This window comes from Lissotriton helveticus, chromosome 2_1 (genome assembly GCF_964261635.1).
Source record: "Lissotriton helveticus chromosome 2_1, aLisHel1.1, whole genome shotgun sequence".
Taxonomy (NCBI): Eukaryota; Metazoa; Chordata; class Amphibia; order Caudata; family Salamandridae; genus Lissotriton; species Lissotriton helveticus.
Genome location: NC_136059.1, coordinates 1023005523 through 1023031654, shown reverse-complemented (window position 1 = coordinate 1023031654; position 26132 = coordinate 1023005523). Strand labels below are relative to the sequence as shown.

The following is a 26132-nucleotide window of genomic DNA, read 5'->3' as shown; positions in this document are numbered from 1 at the left end:
AATTTGCTATCTGATAGATTTCTTGACTTCACTTTGGGGATCCTTGGTTCTGGCGGGGGGAGGGGCGACCGGGAGCCTGTACGAACATGCCCTCCTCCACTTCTCTTCTCTACTTCGGTAGATTCTTCTTTTAGAACCTTGTTAGTTGGGGCGACAGGCACGCTGCTACTGGGGGTTAGGCGATAGCCGTTTGCAGGGGTGCAGGGTGGGGGAATGGGTTTATTGTTTTCTTTTTGTTATCGCCCATATGTTTTTTTTCCTCTTTTTAATTTTTTCTCAGTCTTCCCTTGACTCGTATTATTGGCGAAATATCCTGACTTTGATCCTTGGCCTCTAATATCTGGTTGCCATGATTCTCCTGCCGTTTCGATTTTATGGGTGGGAAGGTATTGAGGACCCGCAACTAAACTGTTAACCGATTATACTGATGCACATTTTGTTTTGTGCTTAATTGTGCGAGCCTCTCGATTATATTTGTTGCTCTACGTCTATCCTGTTTTTTGTATCAATTCACCCTGTCATTATTGGATGTATGTGTATGGCACCGGATATGTCTGTTTATTTTTTTGCTTTAAAATAATAAAAAGATTTATAAAAAAAAAAAAAAGTTAAGTAACCAGGTCAATTTCATTAAAAAAAATGTTTTTAACGTTGTATCACCTTAAAATCCATAGTGCTTTAAAATGAATTTGAGTCACTTACCCATTATAAAATATCACCAAGATCCAATACATACATTCATATATAAACATTGATATATTTGTTTAGTGAACACCTCTTTATTTTCGAGATTTATAGTCTTTACCAAAATTCTCAAAATAGTTGCAGTAATTTTCACATTCGAAAACAAAAGCCCAAGTACTTATAAAGGTACATAAGTGTACCAAGTAAAGGACAATTAGGTTTGTACCAACGTTTTACATTGAATCATTTAGTCAGTAAGATTGACCAAATCCAGATACGTTATTTTACGGAGTACTTTTTTTACGTGATAGGAACCAAGGAGTTAAACCAAGTGTTGATAAATATAGGTTCTAATTTAATGGGGAAAATGGGTACTTTTCTAATTTTAATATCCTAATTACACAAGTGGTGCGAGCAAGATTAATATTAATGAAAAATAAAAGACCCGAAATTTAGTAGTCTGTCCTTGATTGCTTGTCAGTTGTGAAAGATTTGTGAGAAAATAAAAATCTTCAGCTCTGTATTGAACCAAGTACTTAAAAAAACATAGAATTTTGACACATACTGAAGTTATCAAAACACCCTTCATCCTATTTGCACAGACATTAAGTGATAGCAAGTGGACTCTTGTTATTTAACTAAGTTGTTCTGTTTTAATGTATACAAATGCATACATATCAACATGTAAAAATTACATCACCAAAGACAATTAGATCTTTCACTGAAATGGAAACAATGAGACTCACCAGGACCAGCCCCATAACAGTTACATTATCGAAGTACGCTGCTCTTCTCGTCCACTTGACCTTCATTCATTTCGCAGTCTAAACAAAAGCTCTTTCCCATGTTATGAATTGAACAGGGTTGGGAAAAAACCTTTCATTTGGAAACTGTTTTCCTACTTGGTACTTCCCATTAATACCTTTTAGAGTACACATCCTCACCCACTGAACAGAAGGAAGGATTGGTTGAATGTGTTTCACTAATCAGGTCTTCAAAATGTAGTTTATTAGTTTCTGCTACACACGACTGTCACAAACAAATTACTGACAGGTTCTTTTTTTGTTTTAAATAGACAATGTTGAATAAACCACATTTGGAAATGAGAGGGCTCCATTCAGCCATGAAACACAAAATGGCAGGAACATAGCTGTAAACTGCTGCTAATGACCTGTACTTGAGTTATTCTTCTGTGCGTGAAGGAAGCAAGGTATTCTTGCAAAGGTCAGTTACCTGTGTACCATAGGTCAATCAATTGTAGCATGAGAATAAATAGGGGAACTGTGACTTGTTGCAATCTTTGTAGTTCCAAAAGAATACCCCTGTAAGGAGTATTCAAGCACACACATTTCCAAATTAGCTTAGACTATGTAACTGCATTCTCTCTTAGTGATATAAAACTTTAAATAGCCAGCCTTTTTAGATGAATGAAAATGAATAGTCCTTAGGACCACATCTATGGAGATCAAGAAAAAATATATTTATATTTTATGAAAAACACGTTATGTACACAATACATATGATGCAAGACAAAAAATAATAATCCGTACAAAGGCATGAATCAAGTGAGCAATGCATGGAACATGTCACTTGTGACCTCTCAAATGACGTAATCGTGGATGCAGAACATGGTCCTGCTGCTTAATTTCAATGTCTCCGATTCCCTCAGGGACTAGATTCCTTATGTTTCCCCCGCACAATTAAGCCTGCCATGGAAAGCAAACAATTCATATTCGGTCGTATATTCTTTTTCCAAATCCACCGTAAACGGAGCAGCATTCTTACAATGCTTACCTCAGTGATACACTTCCATAAGGGGAAACGAAACAAAATGAAAAAGAAGGACCTTAAAAAAACAGTATTACCCTTTGTCGCCGTAAAATCAAATCACGTTTTAACTTTTATTTTGGCATCATACACTTTGGTCACAAAATACTGACTCTTAATTGGGGTGCTCACCTCAAAACACCCAGCTATAAAAGGTAGGTTTGTTGTAGTGTTTTTTTTCCTTATTCCACTTAAGTTCTGACAAAACAGCTCCCAGTCCCCTTTGACACGGAGGACGGGAAAGAGGTGGCCTTATTTATAATTGTTATGAAATAATCTAGGAGTCTACAGAAACAACGCGAGCTCTGGCCGAGCCCGTTCAACCTTTGAGTGTACATGTTCGGCAGCAAAGTTGCTGGAGCACTTTCCGCTGACAGAGATTGTTCTTTTTCACTAGCATACAGAAACCGCCCTCGGCCCAAGATTCTTCCGTTGCTTTCCAGAGGGCGCCAATAGAAAGGTGCAGGAAGGAAGTTGGAGGTTTGAAGAGATTGCGGGCATGGAAGGAGGTGTTTGATTGGTCAGAGCAGGCAGATTTGGTAGAAAGGATCATTCAGGAGCAGGAGACAGCAGAAAAGTTTGGTCCATCAGATAAATAGCATTCAACAGCAGGATTATTTTTTCATGGTTCAACAGGAAGTAAAACAGGGTTCCAACACGAAGTGATTGGTATCCATGTATGAAAGGAAAAAAAAAGATCAGAAAGATAATAATTAGAAAACAGCAATAAACACAGAAAAGGATACATAATTTTAGGGTTGATTGATCAAGAAGAGTAAGCTGGGCAGAAAAAATAAACTTTTTTCAAGTATATTGAGACTTTTGCTTTTATGGTCTTTCCAGAGGCTTCTGACTTCAAAACCACGCCCACACCTGTATAATACACGGCTGTGACAATGGAGTGGCAGCATGGAAGCAAAATGCTGCATCATATAGTGTAAAATGTAGAATTGAAAATAGTGAACTCTGGAGACCACCTCACCTCTCACCCTAGAAGATGAGGCCAAGCGCAGTGAATGCATTAATCGTTCTGCGCCATATGCAAGTCACTTAAACAAAACACATTTGATATTCAAGTGCACACTACAAATACTTATGTGCAGTTTCTGCAGCGTACAGTGCCTTTACACACCATATATGTGGTGCAGAGGGCTATAGAAAATGAACAGCCAGCTGCAGCAGGCATACACTTTACAATAATTTGACACTGGGCATCTGCACTGAAGTTTTCCCCAAATCCTATATAAAAGCAGTATGTCACTGTATCCCAATGTCCCCCTATTGTCACTAAGGCTGTCTGCACAATGTTGATGCTGTGTAACTCAGACTTGTTTTCAGCAGCTCTGAGCATCTCTGCAAGTTTAGGCTTCTAAACTTTGTGTAGCACTTCAATGCTGGCCTGAGTTTATTTCTCCTGAAGTATGCAATAAATTCCTAATAAATACCAAAACACATATTTATAACTAGATTCTCGATCGGCAAGAGAATGCCACATGAGCAATTCTACAAACTGTGTATCAAGAAGAGTACGAAGTTCCTCAGTGTTAGAAGTGGGGAGCATGAAAGTGTAGCGAGGTCCAAGGCCAGTCGCTGATGTGCGTAGCAAGGAGGGGAGTTCTCCTTGGGGGAACTAGGGCTCTCACACACCTATCAAGCTAGGTGTCATGCTTCATCATTTGAGCCTGCCCCTCGCCAGGTCAGGTCGGCACTGCAATTCTTTTCGGGTTTCTTTATCACAAAACAAATGAAATTCCAGATATCCATTTGCTAAGCATGATCTATCAAACATGAATAGGCAGATGCTCTTTACTGAACTACATGCAAAATGTATGCAAGGTTCATGTAAGTGAAGATAAGTTAACTGCCCAGATACATGTAAATAAAGGCATCTTAGGGGTGCTAATAATACTGCCCAAGTGACTAATTTGTGGCTGTTCCCCTGTGTAGCATTCTTTGGAAATGATTGACACTCTGCAGGTAACAGCAACTTTTAGACAGCCATGTGGGATGGATATGTGCATACTTTACACATAAGTTACGTGTACAGCAGATATCTGGATAACACTTCTGTATGCGTAATATTCCTCTGTGAATGACAACAGCAATATGCATGAGTATGACTGCTTTTAGATGCTATGTCACAGCAACTTAAGGAACATTTTTGTAAATAAAACCCATTCCTATCTTAAGCTAGAATTATGAGTAGATAGGATAAGGAGTAAGGTTTATGTGACATGATGGACTATTTTAGAAAATCCATAGACATAACATTTCGCTACAAGCTTTACAAAAGGGGCAGTGGCATCTGCATAGCTCGTTGCACAATAATGCTGCAACTCACCATCCTTGCACACGGTCCCAACTACACAGACTCCAGCATCCAGCAGGTAACCGCTTGGGCAACTTGTACAGTTCTTCTCCCCTTGTCCGTTACAGTCCAGGCAGCTGGCATCACACCTGACAAAGGTTACAAATAAAAAAAAAATGTAAACATATTCTGAATGCTTAAGTGACTATGCATCTTCAGTCACATCCCGAGCTTTATTACTGGAAGGAAGTGTTCCTCTTCCGGGGGGGGGGGGGGGGGGGGGGGGGGTGCACAATATTTAAGTAATGCGGATTCAAGGGACTGCAATACAGATATCACATTCTGGTCTCCTCTAGGTAGGCTGGCCAATGACACCTCTTCTGATCTACACCATCTTCTGTCAAGGCAACTTAGAAACAGCAGAGGCCCAGACCAGCAAGAACCTAGGAAGTATCATACCTCCCCGTATAACTGCAAGAATCCACATCCAAGAGGTAAACATAGCTTCCCCGCCTTGATTGTTATAAGTTATCATGCCTTTTAATCTGTGGCACAGCCATGTACGCTGTTGCAGCAATTGCCTATATCACCATTCTATCTGTGAGGTATACAACTCTGAGACCTGGTCTGCTGAGTTTTAATCTTATGGAAATCATTAATACCCCAAAACTAGGATAGAAGTGTCATTTAAAAAGTTGATAGAACGTTTCTAGGAAATTCTGGTTAGGAATGTAAAATATTACTATTACTCATTTTTGTACATGGTTCAGAAATGTAAAATTCCAGGACAAAGCATACCTGGTAATATAAAAAGTGCTAACAATTTTCAACAGTTCCCAGGTGAGGAAAGCTGTTGGCCACATACGTTCTGTATTGTACATGAATGAGTATTTATATGTTTACTTTCTCAAGTGGCAACAAATCCATAAATCACCCCCCCCCCCCCTAAAATGCTGCCTGTACTACATTTCTCCTCTGTATTGTCAAGCCTCTGTAAGAAATAGGTGACACATTCCCAAATTTTTTATCGACAGACTGCACAGCTATACTTACTGCTTCACTCAGTAACTATTAACTCACTGATGAGCACCTAAGCCCTTTCAAAATTATAAAGAACTTTGTTCATTCCGCAAAAGTTAGTTGAAGCTGACACAATCATTATACTCTCCTTATCTGGATTCCACCTAGCACACTAAAGTGAGAAGGAACTGGTCATGCCCTTTTAGTGTACTTCACAATACTCTCTTCAAAGGAAACCATGATGTGACAGAACCCACAGTATCAATGCTTGATTGGGTCAAACTCAAAGCCATCCTCAGCAAGAGCACCCAAGTAGTTAAACATATCCCTTCACTCTCGGACACTATATTGATATCGTGTTGAGTCTTCCACTGTTCTGCCATCCAGATACTGGCACTCAACAAATTTCTCCTAGGTCAATGACACAAAAATGTACTTTGTGGGCCATAACCTTTCAAGACTTCCCTTAGAGTGCAGCAAGATGTCTGACTGCCCAACAACCACAGTCTAGCTAAGAATCTGGCATGAAGTCCCCTTCCCCTTGAACCACCTGCGCACACATGCTACCACTGAGAAATAACCGATATCTGACTATGCTGTGACCTCAGACGACCTCCCCGAAGGGGAGGATTTCCAACTGACTACTCAGAAAAACCCTTTTCCTAATCCCACTGGAACATCAACCCAGTGGTCGAGGTCTTAGTAATAAATGGCTGGCCTAGCTTTGCAAATTTCATACATGCCAGCATTCACCAGTACAGGAAAGACTTGCTCCAAAAATATGAAAATATGGCATTCATGCTAGAACTTGGATTGGGAAACAAACTGTGCCAGTTCCTCCATCCACAGTTTATAATCCATCCCTGTGATGGCAGGGGATAGTTCAATGTCTTTCATCTCATTTGAGTCAATAAAGGTGAACACTCACCTAAAGCAAAAAAAAAAAAGCTTGCCTAATCCTTATCCTACGTGTTTATCTAATTACCTGTCCTGGGCCTGATCTTGGCAGACGTGAAGAAAGGTTCTTAGAATTGCAACGCCATATATTCTGGAAATCCTTTATCCTCACACTCCCACATGCCACCATTCTCCTGGTTGTCGTGGAATCATTCAAAATTTTCCAGTTACTGAAGGACATGCTAACATCTCTTCGCCAGCCACTCTGCCTTCTGTGGCAACATATTGACTTGCTGCCAGTGTGTCACAGACTGACTGACTTCCTGCCTGTTATGCTTCAATAGGACAATGTGAATTACATTTTTATAGTGTGCATGTGATAAAAGAACTATAACAAAAAAAAAATGAAGATATAGTTTAAAAAACAAGAGTATTCACTTATGGATATTATTGAGTAGAAACTTGAGCAGATTTTAATAAACTACTAAAGGTAACAGATGAAACTTTTGTACCTTACTGAGGTAATCCATTAAGCCAATAACAGTGGTCCAAGAAGTTCAATTTTAGTAGAAAAAGTATTTCTGTATCTCACTGTGTTAACACAGAACATCACACACTTCAGTGACCATATATGTTAGTACAGACTTGACAGGGAGAGAAACAGTAGCATTCTTCAAGTAAGAAGGTTCCCAATGTACTCCCAGAGACTGAGACTTCTACCTGTGTGCCCATGTACATGGCACATGATAACATGCTACACGGGGAAAGGAGGATTGAACAAAACAATTTGTTGTCTCTTAACAATAGAGTAACATAGAACTAACAGTGTGAACAAGACCTATCTTCCAAATTAGACTTCAGACCAAATGTTGGTTTTAACAATGCTTTCTTCAAATAATTCCAGACTCTTTACTTTAGGCACATTTCTAATGCTAAATGGAGGGAAGATGAACTATACAAGGTTATTCCTAATCCCATAAAAAAAAGAATTATAGGGACATCAGACAGTGTAGAGCTATGTTTTCTAATGTTATCCTTCTGTCTGACTATGAAGCATGCCTTCATGTAGGTTCTTTCTTAAAGCATGCAGTTAGGGCACGTAGCACTTTATCATTTTGATAAATGCTGTCGAACTATGTACATCTCGCAATTTAATTACTTGTAAAACTAAACGTGTCGCTCCTGTAGACTTCATGATATACTGTGAAGGTACATGGCACTTTATCTTATTTTAATCGATGTTACTTGCAATTTTAACGTTTTGATAACATCTAGTGTGTTTTAAACCGAATGAAATATTGATTAGGATTTGTTGTTACTTTTATGGATGGAAAACCTTCCGAATAAATTGATTTGATTTAAACTGAAGCCTCTTAAAAACAATTCCGCTGGGTTGCATTCCCTTACATGTAACTTGATTTTGTGTTGTGGAAACTTATTCATGAACACTAGGGGCCGTCGTCACGAAATGTTGGTAATTTACTACAATATAAGTGCATACAAGCATACATAGTTTCATAGGCGCAAATGAGTTGCAAGAAGCAAATTCATGCATGCAGAAATATAACGTAAAAATAAATTTCCACTATAAAACGACGTTTCTTTTTATTCCAACCAATTTTGACAGTACTTCCTATCCCTTCCCACCCTTGAAAATAACTTACAGCTGCCCTTTAATATAGTACATTTGCATACCTGCCAACTTGGAGAACTATCTCAGTTAGAGGATAGAGCGGGGCCTTGAAGGGGGTGCTTTTAAACATCACCCCGCCCCCAGCCCCCTTCATTCCCCAAAAAATAAATCTTGCAGAGGCTAGTGCCGATGACCTGGGGTGTTTTCACTCCCCTTTATGGACGTTGGCAGTTCAAAGCCTCAGAAAACGATCTGGAAAACCACTATTTACAGTGATTTTCAGCTCGGATTCGATGCCATCGTGAGATATCGGCTCCTCACAGGGAGACCGGGTGATAGGAGGCGATATTGTGTATCACAGAGTGGCACCATGTTGGTTGGCAGGTATGCATTTGTGTAAACCTACTATTTTGAATACATGGTAATTCACACGTTTGTGGGTAGTCACTCACTTAGGAAGATTTTCCGGCACTAAACACCTAACATTGATCACACATATTACACCATGGATGTGTCCAAAAAAAATCTCTTTATGGATGTGAATTTGCGCTTTTGCTAATCCCAAACGGGGGCTTACATGTACAAATTACTTGCACACCTATCTAAGGTGAGCAAATACCTTTGTGCATTGGAACCACCATAAATCTGCAAATAACGTATACCTTTAAGTTCAGGGTGACACGTTTGAAAGAAATGGTATGGTCTATGCGATATGGTGCCGTGTTCTGGCAGGGCAGCGAAAACTCCAAGGTAGGTGGTCCGGATTTATTAATGGAAAAGGCGGAAAAAAGAACCTGAACTGAATAAAAATTCCCCATTATATTTTGCATCCACATGCACTTTTCTTTGCTCGGACTATAATAGGCACTTGCAAAAGGCTGCAGAATTCGTATTTATTTTTTAGAGAACTTAAACAAAAGAACAAATAACCCGTTAATATTGTTCCTGACAACATCTTGTGCATAGTTTAAATGCAATTATTTACAAGCACATGAAATAATAACGTCAGCTGTTTTCTACGAGCTTCAGACACTTTTGTAGGGCTTCAGCATTAAAACAGCATGATCACGCAACTTGTTTTGAACAGTATGTGCTCATAATTATACTGTGCCTAATTATCCTCAGAACTGTAAACAGAGCACTTGATGTAGGAACGGTGCATGCCATCTTGAATTCTATATTTACAGGCACGAGACAGCTTACTTTTTGCAGGTTTTGTAGCCATTTTCTAGGGACTGGTCAAAATAATATCCAGTGCTGCATGTCTGAACGCATCTGCCGTCTTCCATTAAGTACACGTCTGTGCAGTTTATACATGCATCAGCTCCAGCTCCTTAAAAGCAACAGAAACAGATATTATCATACAGCTCTACTGCTGAGTACATGTCTAGAATTGATGCAAATTCCACTTTTAGTTGTAGAAACCAAAGCTTTGATTTTACAAAAAAGTAAAAGTTTTGTCAAATATTCTTTACTCCTCGAATCAGGTGGTGAAGAATGACAGGAACAAATCACCTCCATTTTAACACATCCCATTTACAGGACCGGCAGTCACCAAGAGCATTGCTCTGCAGGGTTTTAATGTATGAATAGTACTGCTCTTTAACTGATTGAGCAAGTCGGCGGTAGTGTATCGGCAGGGGCAGATTCTCCGTAATGGCGGAGGAGCATTGCCCCACTCTTCAAAGTCAGTCACAGAAAAATAAAATGATAATAAAACCATATCATTTCATTTTTCTGTAACTGGCTCTGGCTTGCGTGTAGGGTGTGGCGGGCCGGGCCACAGGCAGGTGGTGGGCACTTAGAAGTGCACATGTAAGTTTGGCTGACATCCTATGCCGGCCAAACAGACATGCACACTTCTATTTCTCCAACCCAGCAGTGTTCACAATCGGGTTGAAGAAAAGCCTCAGGCTTATTATAAGGCAGTGTAAGTAGCAGAGGAGGCCACTCAGACCAATCCCGGCGCTGCTCTCATAGAGAGCAGTGTCTGGATTGGCTGGGGAGCCTCAACCTTCTCAGACACTGCTGGGAGATCACGAGACGGCAATCAGCATCGGAGGCAGCAGTGAAAGGTAAGGTTTCAAAAATTATTTTTTCCCCCGTCTTTCCCCATCCCGCTCCCTGTCCTACTGCCTCCCCCCCCCCCCATCTTCGTGTTTCGTGGCTACCACTGATCATCGGTGCAGGACAAATACAGTCTGTCGATTATTAGGCACCTGCACCAGCACAACAACATGATGGCGTTCTCTATAGATACACCTAAGTCAAATGTGTAGATACCACGGCTCACTCTGGTTTTACCATTGTCAAAAAAATAGGCAGTTAGAATTAAGGATGTGATATCAGAACACCTACTAATGTTTTGCACATTTTTTCTGGTCCCCTCAATTACTGCCTCACGTTAAATAAGATCATTAATTCCACAGCGGCACAGCCCAATACAACTATCGCAGTTCCTTTTTCCCTGGAGTACAGGCTACAATTGCAACACTCCAAGGAAGTAAGGGTGCACATGCCGGTTTACAGGACACCGCTGACTGAAAATCTCTGGCAATGTGAAGTACCTGCCGTTTCTACCATTGGTCATGCCTAGAGTCATGTTCTATTTAATAGAGTTTCAATCTGTGACTGAAATCACAGTGGAGAGATTCAGTACAACAAATGTTCAAATATTTGGGTTTTGACCACTGCTTAATAGTCAGGTATGCTTGCACTTAGACTTACAGCAAGTGTGAACCATCCTCCACATAGCTACTTTGTGTGAAATCCAAGCAGCCTACAGGAACACACAAATTGAGTCATTTGAGTGTCTGAGTGGTATGATTGATATGCTCTTTGAAGCTGATTTTATGCACAGTATCTAACCTTTCATATGAGATAGCACATCCAGGCAGTTGGTAAACGTGATGTAAATATTTTAATCTATTTTACCAGAATTTGGTTAATATCTTCCCTTAACATTGTAAATCTCCGAATTACCTTAGTGAGTAAAGAAAATGGAGGATAGAATGCAGAACACCTTCACTCGAAATAATTGCGTGTGTCAGTGGAAGGCTTGAATACGTTACTTGCCTACAACTGAAAACCTCCAGCACTGGGATCACTTATAGATTCACATGCTATTTAAATATTTACCCATGCCAGTCGGACCATGACCTAACAGTCTAAGTCCTACAAGAGCACTACTATCCACAGACAGAGCACGCTCAACAGCAGACACAACCGTTAGTTCTGTACAGTATCCAGGATGAAATCCCATCTGACCTGGGTGTAGAAGTTGGTTAACTTCAACAAACTCTGATCTGATGGAAGGCAGAATTCTCCAGAATCCGAGCCAAATATGGAATCTGAGAAATAGTAAGAAGGTTTTCAGGATGAAGGGACGGCTTATTTAGCATGCGAGTGACTCTGGACATTTTCAAAGATTCAAGTACTAGGCCAGAAGAAAGGAAAGCATTGATTATGCACATGGCCAACTGGGATCCAACTGCAAGTTTATCTTTTGTAGCTTAGTAGTCAGGGGGTTCCAAGATGAAGACGAAGATTTGGTACAGTGAACTAAAGTGGCAAAATCCTCTTCCTTTACAGGACCAACATTTGAGCGAAATAGGCTAACGGGCCTCTGGAAGAGATGTGGGTAGGGGTGGAATTAGATGTCGGGGAAAAGGCTCCCTTTCCCTCTTCATGATACAGACATGCAGGTAACTGCCGATCAAGTAACATCAGATCACGTAGTTAGTTGGCTCATGAGTATTTATATTTGAACATAGTATGTCAAAGGCATTTGTAAAACAGTTTTATTGGCTATCATCAAGACCAATGGTTGGATTTAGCACTGATGGGTGTGCACTAGACAGCTATCAATTCTACCCTGGCGCTCAATCCAGCCCTAGTGATCAAGTAACATTCTAAACACACAGTGTTGCAATCGGGGAGAAAGCTACCAGCAAGTCCAATTAATAAGCTACTGTACCTGCACAGGTAGCACAAGATGGATGGCAAGGCTCACAGTCTTTCCTGTTTCCACCGTAGAATGTCCCATCTTCACAGCTGACTACACATTTGGTTCCCTGTAAACTGGTTTAAAAAGATCAGTCATGATTCTTCAAAAGAACTAGGATAAGAATCGAATTTTGTATACAATTCACCGAAATATACTTCAGCAATGATATAAGTTTAGCGACTGCAGAGTTAGAGGAGGTGAGACTAGTTTATGATCGGCTAATTTAGACAACAGGCAATGCATCTAAAAAATGGACTGTGATTCGATTGCTCAGACCTGACAGAGTAAGGCACGTTTACGAACATATTTTTGGCATTGCATTTGCTAGTGCAGAAATTTAGAGTTCAGCTTAAAAACCCAAAAGTTCCATTGACAAATCATCAGTTGAGAACCTTTATGACCCTAAAGGCCACCAAAGCAGAAAATCCATCAATGAGGCAGGTTTACTTTTCAGTAAGTTGTATTATCTTTAGTGTTAATAGAGAAAATATCAGTGTTCTGAAAGCTGGAATCAGGGTGACCACTAGGAAAGTGGTGAACACCCATACTCTGACTGCTTAAAAGATGGAAACATTAACAATGGCTTTCACACACTGTAATAAAAGTTAATAAGCCATCATAAATCATGTGGACAGCAATTTATCTTCAGTACTTTTAACCAAGAACATTTCACCTAGTCATGACACTGCCTCGGCTTACCGAGTTCTATCTGAAAAGCGTCTGTAAATATGTAACATCCAACAATCAATCCCTGGCTAAATCAATCAGCCATTCTGGCTGGTTCCATTTTTTAAAAGTGCTTCTGAAATGTATTTAATAGCTCCTGTAGCACTTCAAACACAAATGCCGTACATAATAACAGTTGGGGCATTAGCTGGATGAGCTTGTAGACATAAACCAGAAGGTGGGAAATTGAGGTGTGGACTTGAGCACCACCGTATTCAAAGCTTGAAACATACATATATACATGACCACACTGGAGCCATTATTGAGCTGCTGGTTTCAAGATCTTCCAAGTAGACCAGGCTGGAAGGATTCTTGACCTGCAAGGTTTTTTTTCTTTTTAGAGCAATCCTAAAAGTGTGTGGGATGAGAATAACCCTGAGTTTCATAAGGAAAGTCATCCCAGTGAAGAGGGCTAATTCTGTGGGTTGATCAAAATGCGATTGGGCTTCTGGGGATTTGGGTACTGTGAGCAGGTAATGAACGGTTGGCATATTTCAGAGACCTTATTGGGGAATGATATATGGATGGTTACAGAGAGACTGGGAGATGGGAAGACCATGGACTATTTTGTAGATCTGTTGAACCAGCAAAAATAGGGCTCTGCTGCAGGTTGAGAATCAGTAATTTTCATGCAGTAGAAAAAGTGGGTACACAGTGTGGGAGGCTGAAGAGTACGCAGGTGGCAAAGTGGATTATTTGGTCAACGGAGAGGAGGCTTATTGGGCAAGACAGAAGAACAAGCTGTTGCTGTGGTCTAATTTACTCATGATTATTGTATTAGTGATAAGAAATGAAGAAAAAAAAAGCACAATTCATTTCTATTGAACAGCTGATGTTCCGGTGCTGCTCTGATTGCAGTGGAGATGATTAGTCTGGATCAGTGGTTATTAACCTGGTGTCTGGGATCCCTGGGGATCCAAGATACCCACTATTTAGAGAATTAAATATTAGCAGATTAATAATGTATATGTACATAAAAAAGCGAAATGTAAAATTGAAAATTTGTAAAAGAATGTGAAATTGGAGTATGAAAATTATGTTGGTATCCTTAGCTTTAATTTGTGGGAGCAGAGCAAGTGCAGGTAACTGAATCTAGTATTGACGATTAGTGGCCTCTATTGAAGCACTGGTATGTGCTGACAAAAACAGCAGTGGTTCACTATGGGTAATAAATCATGTAAACAAGAGAAAGCCTGGTCTGTATAAATGTTTTACAGACAATTGGTTTATCCACCAAGGCAAATATAGAAAAGTAGGCACAAAAACTATTCAAACTGCAATTAATGTATTCATCGTGTATTTATATTGCAGAATATTTGAAGCATATCAATCAGGTAGTGCAAAACAAGATCCAGTGCTCACATTTAGGTGAAAGAGCGTGCGGTGACAAGTGTGTGATAAAAACACAAACTAACAAAAACAGAGCGTATAACTTCTTAGGTTATTTTTATATAGTCAAAAGGGTGTTGGTATGTTTATAGTCGATGGCATTTTGATCTCTATAGATGTGAGGTTATCATCAGGAAAAGGTGTGTGAGCATGTAGTATCAAACAGAAAAACATCGAAATTAGATGCGAGTTACAGAGGGCCTACATGCTCAAGCTATAAAAGGTAATGAAAAACTTGCCTGATGAGTAGGTAGGGTATTACTCCTACGACTGGGGTCGTCCCAGTAGGGACATACCAAGTCCCTTATGACTATATAAAAATAACCTAAGGAGACATACGTTCTGTTTTTGTTAGTTGATGCATGTTTTTTTAAATGACACACTTGTCACTGCACGCTCTTTCACCTAAATGTGAGCACTGGTTCTTGTTTTACACTATCTGATTGATATTCTTCAAATATGCTGCAATATAAAATACGCAATGAATAAATTAATTGCAGTTTAAATACCATCTTTGTGACTACTACTATATTTGCCTTGGTGGATTAATCAAATGCAAATGTAAATGTACATGTATTTATATAGCGCAAATCACCGACCCGGTATCTAAGCGCTTGCTTAGGGAACCCGTCCTGGTATTCCCCTGTGAGATACCCCGGCAGGGTATCCACAAGGCATCCCGCCGCGAGGGGCCGTAGTGGAGATTAAGCAAGCTATTGCCCAGAGTCGCAGATTGTGACCCCGTGAGTTGAGTAGGCACCGGAGCGAGAATTGTCGAGTCCGTGGAATTTTTGAGCCCCAGACCCGCCGAGGCGGGGAATCGAACCCTGGTCCACGGCTGATCTCAGCTTCCGGGTCTGCCGCCTCTAACCACTGAGCCACGCTTCTGGTAAAAAATGTATACAGACCAGGCATTCTCTTTTTTTACATGATTTATTTCCCTTAGTGAACCACTGTTTTTTACCAAACGGTTTATTGCCCCAAATTCTCAAAAAACGTTGGGGTCTCCCTCGTTAATAAAATATATGTCAAAAACAAAGCATGCATTAGGAGCAAAAATAGTGTTATGCTAAAGTCCAGCATATTAAGTTGCCTTTTAGAAAACACAGTAAAATGTTGAAATGATCCAACTTACCATTAAAATTTAACTTTAATTTTGACTATATTTGGTTTGTGAATTAAATAGCCATAATTTGAGTATTTGTTTGATGTACACCCGTTTCTTTTTTTATAAAGAGTTTATATAGAAAAAGTATATATACAGTGTTTTGCCAGGTTAAGAATGGACGGAGCTCAGTGCAGAAGGTTCTGGATAGAGCAGCAGGCTTCAGAGTGTGGAAAGGCATAAGATGGGTGGATGTGTTGGTATGGTAGTATGAGTAATGTGCCGGTATAGCAGTAATAGTCCAGATATTTTATTTTATTTGCAAGCTTATACCGCGCTGGGAATCGACTCCCTGGGGAGTATCTCCGCGCCATTGACAACATCAGAAAGCAAATAGCCCTGTCATGTGTTAATAATGTTCCACAGTATCAATAGTTAAATAAAAAAGTTTTTAATTTTTTCCTGAAAGGAAGATGTTCCCTGCAAGCTCTGATTTCCAATGGAAGTTCATTCCAAAGTTTCGGGCCTGCCACTGACAGAGCTCTACCACCTTGTCGTGTTTTCCAGAATCTGGGGACACATAGTAGTTCAAGGTCTCCAGATCTCAGAGTTCTTGCGGGAATATATGGGATGAATTTCTCTGTTAAGACCTCCGGGCCACTACCAGACAGGCACTTGTGGATAGTGCAACAAGTTTTAAACAGCACTCTCTGTTTTATGGTGAGCCAGTGGAGTTTTTTAAGAAGCGGTTTTGAAGGGGTCCTGGCCGAGGCATTAAGAACAAGGCGGGCAGCCGTGTTCTGCACAACTTGAAGTCTAGCGATGACCCCTTCATTGGCGGCTAGCAGCAGACCGTTGCAGTAGTCCAGTCTACTCAGCACGAGTGACTGAACTAAAGTTTTTCTGGTGGAGTCAGGTAGCATGGGGAACACCCTACGGAGAAGACCAATAACATGAAAACAGGAGCCTATTGTTTTTTTGGATGATGTAATTAGAAAGGTCGGACGCTGTGTGTGTGTGTGTGTGTGTGTGTGTGTGTGTGTGTGTACAAGGTGACTAGAGTACCAATAGTGTGAGCAATACTTTTAAAGTTTGAGGTACTCTTTTTGGAGGAGACTAAATAGAAGAGATGAGGTTCTGGCAGTAATTAGCTTTGACTTTATTGAGTGCGGGGGTAATGCTGAGGAGCAAGTGTTTAACGGTCAAGTGGTCTTCAGTGTTGGAAATCTCCCATTTGTTATTTTGGAGTGTATTTCAGGTTCTAGGGAATACATGTCAGTAGAGATTTGTGTTTGAATAGAGCGTAATGAGGGTTTAATATTCAGCATGGGAAGTGTACAATTAAGGTTGAGTGCAATGTATTGAGGCCTTCAATAGGATTTGGATATGGTGGACTGAAAAGGTTTTTCTGCACCATGTTGAGATAAAATGACAAGGAATCATTGAGTTTTTTCTTCTGGTGAGGACATGGCGCCCCTCATCCTTCTGGGCCTCTTCAGGACATTCAACACAGTCTCCCACTCTAGCCTCGGCCAATGCATACACAAGACTGGAATACAAGGTCCTGCTCTCCACTGGATTTACTCCTTTCTGACCAGAAGGCCATAAGCAGTTAGTCAAGTAGTTCCCTACTTGAACGCCCACAATATAATCTTTGGAATACTGTAAGGCTCGTCTCTTAGCCCGGCCTGTTCAGTCAGCCAGCATCATCCATGAATACAGGGTCAACAATTTCTCCTATGCGGACAGCACTGAACTCATAGTCTCCGTTTTGGACAGGACTCCCAACACCTCGAACAAATTCAACACCTTCATGAACAGAATCACCAGCTGGATGAAGACCCACTGTCTCAAACTCAACACCGACAAGACTCACCATGGGACTCCACCTAGTGCTGGCTGAACTAGGACCCATAACTCAGCTTCCACGCCAAGATCCTCGCAATCATCATCAACTGCAAACTGGACATGACCACCCAAGTCAAATCATCACAGCCTCCTGCTTCCTCACCTTGGAGATGTTAAGAGAAATCTTCTACTGACTACCAAGCAACACCCAAAACTTTCACACATGTGCGCTCGTCACCAGCAGGCTGGACTACGGGAACTTCCTTTACACAAGGATCAACAAACAAATGACCATTCAGAACTCAACAGCCAGAATCACCCTCAACCTCCCACGCAGCACACACATAATGTAAATAGCTGCATCTCCTTTCAGAAACCTTCCAGACACTTCTGCTCAGTTAGACTCCTCCTTGCACAAACCCCATGCAGCCTCACAACCAGATTGGGTCTTCTCCTACATCGCTCCTAAAGCATGGAATTATCTACCGCTTCACATTACAGCCTCCTCTTCAGTTGAGTTCTGCAAGAAGCTGGAAACCTAGTTCTACGAATAGTCCAACTCCCCCCGCCCACTGAAGGGGAGGCTAAGTTCACTCCAGCTCAGTGCCAGGATACCCTCGAGGTGATAGTGTGCTGACCCAATACACATAACCTAACATTACATCTGTTAGTGCTTGGTGAAGGAGGAGGAGCATGAGCCGAGTGGGATGGGTTGAGGGTAGGCTGAGATTATCTGACTCCATGGTTTGTAAGAAGCTACGAGAACAGTTCATTGTTGTTTATGTTCAGGTGCCCAGGTTGAGAAGTGTGTCATTCATGTTTAACTGAGGCAAAGGTCCGTGGTTGATCCATGATGGTGTCAAGGTCCTCAGTGAAGGATTTGGTGTGTTTAGGAAGTAGGTAGATGATGCATGTAGGAAATAAAGCCTATGGGCACAAAAACAGAGATGATCCGGACTCAGAAAATCAAGAAGCGATTTCCTGATGCCGCCTATTTATTATATTTGGCAAGAAAAACACTCATCAATTAAGAGAGGCTATATAGAGCTAGAGTAGGTATGCATATGTGTAAAACTCTGCAATACATTCTAGTCCAGGTAACGTAAATCTGATTCTGTAACTATTTTTAGGGATTTGTCCATAAGCTGAGGTGTCAAATAGTGTTTAATGGGTGGAGAAATTAAGACTCCTTACCTCAAGCCGTGTCTACATTCATTGCAGATCTGAGCTGCTGTGCACGTCTTGCAATTCTCGAGGCATTTGCGACAAAGGTTCTTACCTTACAAACAAAAGAACTTTGGATCAATAATAGTCATGCAATGAATTGACAATTTTCTAAAATCAAACCAGGAGCTAGGTGAGGGGGTATCTTCCAAATACATATCATAGGATTTGTTCACAATCAACAAAGATCCCTAACCTTAAACTAAAATTGCTATGATGTGTATAATGTTTGTAAAAGTAAAATTTTTATTGAACGAACTTTAAAACGCAACAGTCTACAAATTACCTCCCTCAAAACAAAAATAAAAACCTGATATACATATGATCGAGTTCTAATGATGTTGCTGTTTTTGTACAGTGAGGCAAAGAAACCCCCTCCAATTTTAAATTGCGCTAGAGGTCATAGACTTCATTGTGGGAATACTTCATCATGTATATTAATGAGGCAAAATTCCTGAAGGTGATTCCTTCTAAATGGCTGCACACTCAGTGATAGAGGCCTGCGAGAGGCAGCATACTTTCATTACTGCGTTTGCACAACACCAACTTTGCAGTTATTGACCTTTAAGGGGGAAGAGTCTGCAATGAAAAAAGTTTCACGATACAAAAGGTCACTGGAGGGAGCATGCAGCTGTCCCCTCGACTGCCGTCTGTTCTCCCCGGTACCCATATTCACATAGTGGAAGTTGTGCCTCATGACAACTTTCACTTTATGAATGGATATCACCCACTTTTCATAGATCCAGTATCCCTTTGATGGTGTACAGACACAGTAACTGCCTTTTTTTTATTTTTACAAATTGCAAGTATCTGAACTCAGAGCTACTATTGTCTGGGAAAGGTGTAACCCAAGACTAATGAAACCATCTTTAAAACAGAGGAGCAGGTGTAGAATAATGTCCAGCTCAACCAGGAGAAAACTTCATGGACCAGATTACATCCTTTGCACTGGTGACTGAGCATGTTTACTTTAGGGACCAAGTAATGTGAGATGCCATTTGAATTGACAGAGCACATGATGACAATTGTTTTTATGCAAATGTGAGCTTGGTACTTATCAAACAGCAAAAATATTGGTTTGCACTGGCCACTCAGTACAAATGGATGGGAAAAGTGCTTCGTCACTAGTGTTAAATTGAGCAATAGATGGAATCTGGCCCCAGTTTATTATTGAGCATAGAGAAGGGACTGCTTAGAGGAGTAGGACTTGTATGCCAGAATGACCATTTTATAAAAAGCATAACATTCCAAAATATAGGTAAAATGGAATGCTGGTCTGTACAGCATAACCAGTCAATATTTTAATCACGTATAAATAATTAAATACGGAGAGTGTGAAAAAAAATATTGACGTCCACAAGTTTAAAAATAATTAATTACTAATCTGCCTACAGTATAAGAGTCAAATTCGAATTACATAAAAGAGAATACATACTGGACGCATTAAATAAGAGATTGAGCAATTAATAATCATTTGGATAGATTGTCACTCTGCTTGTTCTATAGAACTGGTCTCCGTGTTCCCCTTATAGATGGTAGGAGAATCTGATCCATCAAGGGAAATCAGAGAAAGGGGGGCTGGAAGGATGAACTTGGCATGTGAGACTCACATATTGATTTAGGATGGTTTATGGATTACACCTCATTGCTGGCTCTTGGACACCAAGAATAATCGTGATTGTGGGTTGCAGTGGTTGGATGGAACGCTTAACAAGGTGTGATGTGACACGAGAAATTGATTTAAAGGATGTTCACAGAAGCACCTGAGAGAGCTTATCTGTATTACGGGCAGGTCTAATGATTGGATCCCTTGCTTGAGATGCTCAGACGTATTAGTGGGAATTAGAAAAGAAAGGGTTCATAGTTTCTAAGAATGCATTTATATTATGAAGCCATTATTTAAGGAGAAATGTGCTACAAAATACTTACTGGCATCAAGGTAAAACCCATCTGGGCAGTTAGTAATGCAGCTGTTTGTTTCTTCGTTCAGATAATAGCCTGATTTACAGTCAGTGCACTGGTCACTTCGGCTTCCAACACACATATCACAGTTAGGTGAGCACTTTTTACAGCGCTTTTTGTCCGCACTGTAATGGCCGAGGGGACATTCGGAGACACATATCCTACATAGGTCAAAGAAAAACAAAACATTTAAGCTCGACTACTTCAAGACGAAAGAAGTAAAAGTATGTTCAGTCACTATGCAATCATTTATGATGTATTAAATGGTTTAGGAGGTTGACAGACAGCTGCTTAAATACAAACATACTTTCACATAAGACAAGACATTTAAGAAGATAGGTTAAAAAATATGCCATGAAACAAAAAATAGCACCTTCTACTTAAGATTTTGTCCTTCTACTTTATAAAGTAGCAAGTACATTCTCAGGCTCTTATTTACAAATTAGGTAATCTACACAAGGAATTTTCAGATTTTCAGGTATTTGAATTTCAGCATTCTCCAAGTAGCGTTAAGAATGGAGAACATGCATACTTAGAGCCAAAATAAATAGTTAGATAATACAAATGGCATATCAAAAGATATGTTTCCTTTTCCTCAAGTACAAAAGCCAAGAATGTGGTGCCTCAGAAGTCTATTTCTTCTGCACCAAATATTTATATGTGGATATACAAAGGCCTTTGCAAGCCCTCTCGTATTCTGAAATCTTGCACTAAGATTATCATAAGCCATAATTATTACAACCACTTGTATGTTGAATCCATTTTTCGCTTTGCCAAATCATTTTCAAAAGGATAAGCACTCGCTGAAACTGGCCCTGCTAGCTAGAATGTGAGTGTCAGATTTTTAAAGTTGTGCTCCATTTGCACCCAAGATTTTTAGTTTTTTACCTGCAGCACTGCACCATCTTCATGGTCTCGCATCATTCTAGCCTGCTCATCTTGCCACAGTGCCTTGGGGGACAGAGTGTGAATCCCCACCACTAGGATTGTGTAGTCCTTTGGCAGTGCTTGTTGACTGCACCTAAAGGCTTTGGGCAGACCTCAAAGACTGACACTATTCAATCTCCTTTCCAAAGTGGTTTTCGGAATCATGCTGCCTGCTAGTCCTCTACTGGAAAAACGATTCTGAGTTTTCGTTACTCTTTTCTATATACATCAAGGTGTCGCCTTTTGCTTCCAAGTGAAACCTGAGTTTATTTCCATAGTATATACCAAATGAAGAAAGCAGTCCAGACATTCAGTGCATCACACCTTTGCTCGATGTCTCATCAGATTTTTTTTTTACTGGCTGCTCTCAGACTTCTGTATCTTAACTATTGATGGAGCAAGGATTGGCACGTAATGCGACTTGCTTGAATTCAGTCCTTTCGACATAACGTTAATGTACTAATCAACATGTTTGTCTGACTAATATCGCATTACACGACAATCTGAGGGAAGCTTGCATATGTGCTTTTACTAATGATAATCCGCTTGCAATAATATGGCTGCTGCTACGTGGGATTTCTTACTGCACATGCGTCTGTCACACTCATGTGACATGACGTATTCTTTGCTTTGGAGGGAATCTTTCGCTTCTCCGCATTAAAACTAAGATGGCTGCTCTCTGTTTAACGCATGCATGAAGCTTGCACTGCTGCTTTTGCTAAGCTATTTGTTCTGTTTAATACTAACGCAATAGTTAAATATAAAGTAATGGGAATAGAGTAGAGATAAGTGGTATACAGTGCATTCATTTATTCTGTGTTCTAAAACTGTTTCTTCTCTATTTTTCATGTATCGTAATTTTGGGCCTGGGAGATCCTATTACTCCATCTTGAAAACTCACATTACGCATGTCGGACTCTAAAGAGAACTGAAGTCATCTAACCTTGAAGCAATGCAAAGCTACCGTGCACTGGAAGATGCATATGAGAAAGCGAACTTTTGAACTTAAACGGAAGAAAACATGTTAATATGTTATAACAATGTATTTGTTAATAGGACATTCATTGTTGGGTGGAAAAAAACATACGTGGGAAAATAAATTGATGGGCGGGAACGCAAACATTAATATTCATTCCAAAAAGTTTCATTTTAGTATGGTGTGATGACCTCTCCTCGTTCATTGTCCAATCAAAATTGGGGATCCTTACACTTGCAACATTGGGGGGTGGTACACTGACCTGAAAAATAGTATAACTAGGGTAGGCTTAGCTAGTTAATTTGTCCGACTTGTCCGAATAGCTGACCTGTCACTGACCCAATAGACTCAATAGGGATCGAGAGCAGAGGTGCTGGCGGAGCACTCTGTCAGAAGGTTCGAAACCCAGATCGGGGTTTGCAAGCTGAAGTGCTGCCGAAGCACTTTGTCGGAGAAATCGATAACTCTTACCGGGTTCTGGTTGTTAGCTGCAGAGAGGGAGTAACGCAGGCGTTGCAACTTTAACTGCGGGTGCTGGTCTTAGCCCATGGTGGTCCTGTCCTGATCCAATTTGGCTTTACCTGTCCTGATTCCGATCTGCACCTACCTGCCTTTATGGTGCCGGCACTTTCAGGGTTCTGTCCTTTAAACTGACCCGTGGCCAGGGTTAGTTCTTCACACCATTCTAGGTAAATATACTATGTGGGTATGTCACTGTTCTGATTCCTTCTCTCTTCCCACCCTAATGTTTAATGATAAAAGTTTTGCATATTGTAGTATATCATTGTTCTGATTCCTTCTCTCTCCCACCCTTTATGTCAAATGCGTAAAGACAGCTTTATAAGAACTCTGCATATTTTCATTCTAATCATTATTTTCCTAATTGAGAATTTTCTATTATTCAATGCTTGGATTATGACAATTTAAAAGATTTTAGATAAAAAGTTTAAACCTTTCCCGAGTTTGTGGTTATTATATGAGTGCAAATGGTATTTTCCTATTATTCTAACACCCTTGATCCCTTAGGACTTTAGGTACCGACTACAAGGATTGGTAAGTCAATGGTATAGGTCCTAAATGAAATTGATAAATCACTGATTAGAGTAAGTGCACAGGTTACCCGATTAAACTCACATACAAGTATAAGTTGTGTTGTTTTATGGGCCCAGGTGAGTATGGTAAACTGAGTTGGGTGACCTGCGCGTTCTATCACTATGCTACTCCTGGAAGCTTTGTTGGTATATTGATTCAGTGGATCTGGTATCTGTTTCTGATACTTTCCTATTTTTAATTGAAATGGCCAACTCTAAAGGAAGCCAAAGAGACAGACGAAAGAAGAAGGCCCTTTTGACAAGAGAAGAAAGGAGGACCAAGGATTCTGCCTTGACCAGTACTTAACACTACCTACGAACACTGTTTGCACCTCTCTGAATGCTTAATCCATGACCAAGAGCTCATATTTTACCTCTGTTCAGATGTCTTCTGTATCAGAGGAGCTTGTAATCATCTGCAGCAACTACAATGAACTTAAGGTAAGAAATTTCTTCTAGTGACAAACGAAGTTGCACAGTCAACATTTGATGTCTAGGTTATGTTAACCCTGTTAGACAGTGAGACTGCTTTCAAGTAATCTCCTGTAACTCTGCTATCCTGACAGCACGGCAGGGCTGCAGGTTTGAATGACTTATGGCAAGACAGGAGGCTAACATTATGCATAAACTTTTATTCACTTCTTCTGAGCAGCAACTATTAAAAGCTTCCAAAAAATAACTTTAACTCATCCCAATGAATCTAGAATCCTTAGTTCCATAAATACTCCTTGTCCCTCCTATTGTTCATCTTTTATTTGCTGCTTCCGAACAGATAAGTATTATTTGGGAGATATGATTAATTTGATGGATTTAGTTGGTTTATTTGTACTAATGAGATTTGGAACTAAGGTTTGATTTCAGGTTTATATCCAATTTATGGGTAAAAGTATTTGTTTAGAAATGGTTCATCTTTATAGAAATGTTTCTTAGCATTTTACAGTGAATGCTAAAAAGCTGGTTTAAATAGGAATGGTAATACATTACGATTCAAACGAGGCTCTAAGCATTAATATGCAGTTTAAATTTGTAACAGACTTACTAGTCAATTTAAAAGTTTGAAGCGTTATTTCAAAGAAAACTGACGAGTGTGCACTTCTGGAGAGCAGTTTGAAGCACCTCACACTTTGCTAGCCGCTTCCGATTGGCAGTAATCATGGCAGACATTGTTTCCATGTAAGTGTAAGCTGGGGCGTCAGATACATCCTATGTTTGTTTTGGAGGTGGTCGGCCTTGCTCTGAAGCTGTGTGGAGGAAGCTGGCTCTTTATGCGATATATCAACAATCTGATATACAGTGTAAAGAGTCCAGAGGTTCCCTTACTAGTGGACAGAGGCCATGCAATCCCAAAGGGCTCTATTAGGGGGTAGTGTGGTCGAGCAGACCTAGGCTTAACACAGAGGAGTGCAAGACATTTGCAAAATACAGACAATGATTAAGAAATAACAACACGGCTCAAGGAGGCGATCCACACCAATTTATAAAATGCAACAGGTTCAGTGGTTGCTTCAGGTGTCAGGTTTTGGCAGTTCCGGAGGCCTCAGAGTCTTTTCTTTGGAGTTTCTTTAGAACGGGTCTGCTGTTCACGGGAGGTCTCAAGTCTTTTCGGAAGGCAGCCACTCCTCCCAAGTTTCTGGAGTCAACAGCTGCAGGATGAGTCAACTTTGGTGCAGTTTTTGACGAGGGCTGCAGACAGGCCGGCGGGGCTGGGGCCAAGTCGGGTGCTCTCTTCAGTCTTCACTGCTTGTGTGGCTCTTCAGTGTCCTCTTTTATCTTAGGTCATTAGGGTCTGCCTCTCTAACTACTGAATTTAGGGGTGTTAGCTGGAGTGCCAGGTAGTGGCCAGTGGGCTACTTACCTCTAGGGGACTACATCCTCCTATGACAACTTCCATTGGGAAGTGGGCATAACCCTGACCAGGATTGGTTAATTCTCTCCAAGACAAGATAGACTATTCTGAAGAGAAGGGTCCACATTACCTGCCCCACACTACGGGTGGCACTGGCTGAATGTAGGCCCACCATCTAATCGAACTCATTTTCCCGCCTGTTCTCTCACCATAAGTGGAACAGGACAGGGGGTTGGCATCCTCGCCTATGAGAGAAAACAGAGTGGCATACCAAAGGCAGAAGGGCATCTTTGAGGCTCCCTTGCCTTGGCAGGCTAATCTGCAGGTCATCTCAGGGAAAGCAGTGGATGCCACCCCCTACCAGAGCTGTCCTGGTTTCTAGCTTTTCAAGAGCAAAGTTCCTCACCCTTGGGGATCAGGAATTCGTGTTAGGCAGGCTAAAACCAGTCAGTCAGCCCACCAGCAGTTGGTACTGTTTCAGGGGGCATCTCTGAGGTGCCCTCTGGGTGCTTGTATTGATTAATTCAACACTGGAATCAGTGTAGGTTCGACAAGAGGTTTGATATCAAGCATCCCATTTTCAGTGAAGCACAAGGCTGCCCTGTTCACTTGCTCTGGCAGTAATCGAATTGCCCCCTACAGGGGCATATCTGGTCATGCATT

General features: G+C 40.7%; 1 protein-coding gene across 3 annotated transcripts in view; it reads right to left on the bottom strand.

The window, feature by feature from the left end:
• Positions 1-26132, bottom strand: part of PCSK5 (proprotein convertase subtilisin/kexin type 5) — a 1700773-nt gene that overhangs the window by 503143 nt on the left and 1171498 nt on the right. The window contains exons 16-21 of one of the 3 annotated variants that reach the window (XM_078675788.1): positions 20597-20790; positions 18638-18722; positions 12346-12449; positions 9573-9702; positions 4853-4968; positions 1660-2946 (exon numbers count right to left, since the gene is read on the bottom strand). In XM_078675788.1, coding sequence (XP_078531914.1) covers positions 2831-2946; positions 4853-4968; positions 9573-9702; positions 12346-12449; positions 18638-18722; positions 20597-20790 — 745 coding nt within the window. In that variant the 3' untranslated portion in view covers positions 1660-2830. Of the gene's footprint in view, positions 1-1659; positions 2947-4852; positions 4969-9572; positions 9703-12345; positions 12450-18637; positions 18723-20596; positions 20791-26132 lie in introns of those variants that run through there. The other 2 variants (XM_078675789.1, XM_078675787.1) reach the window with 2 other exon arrangements.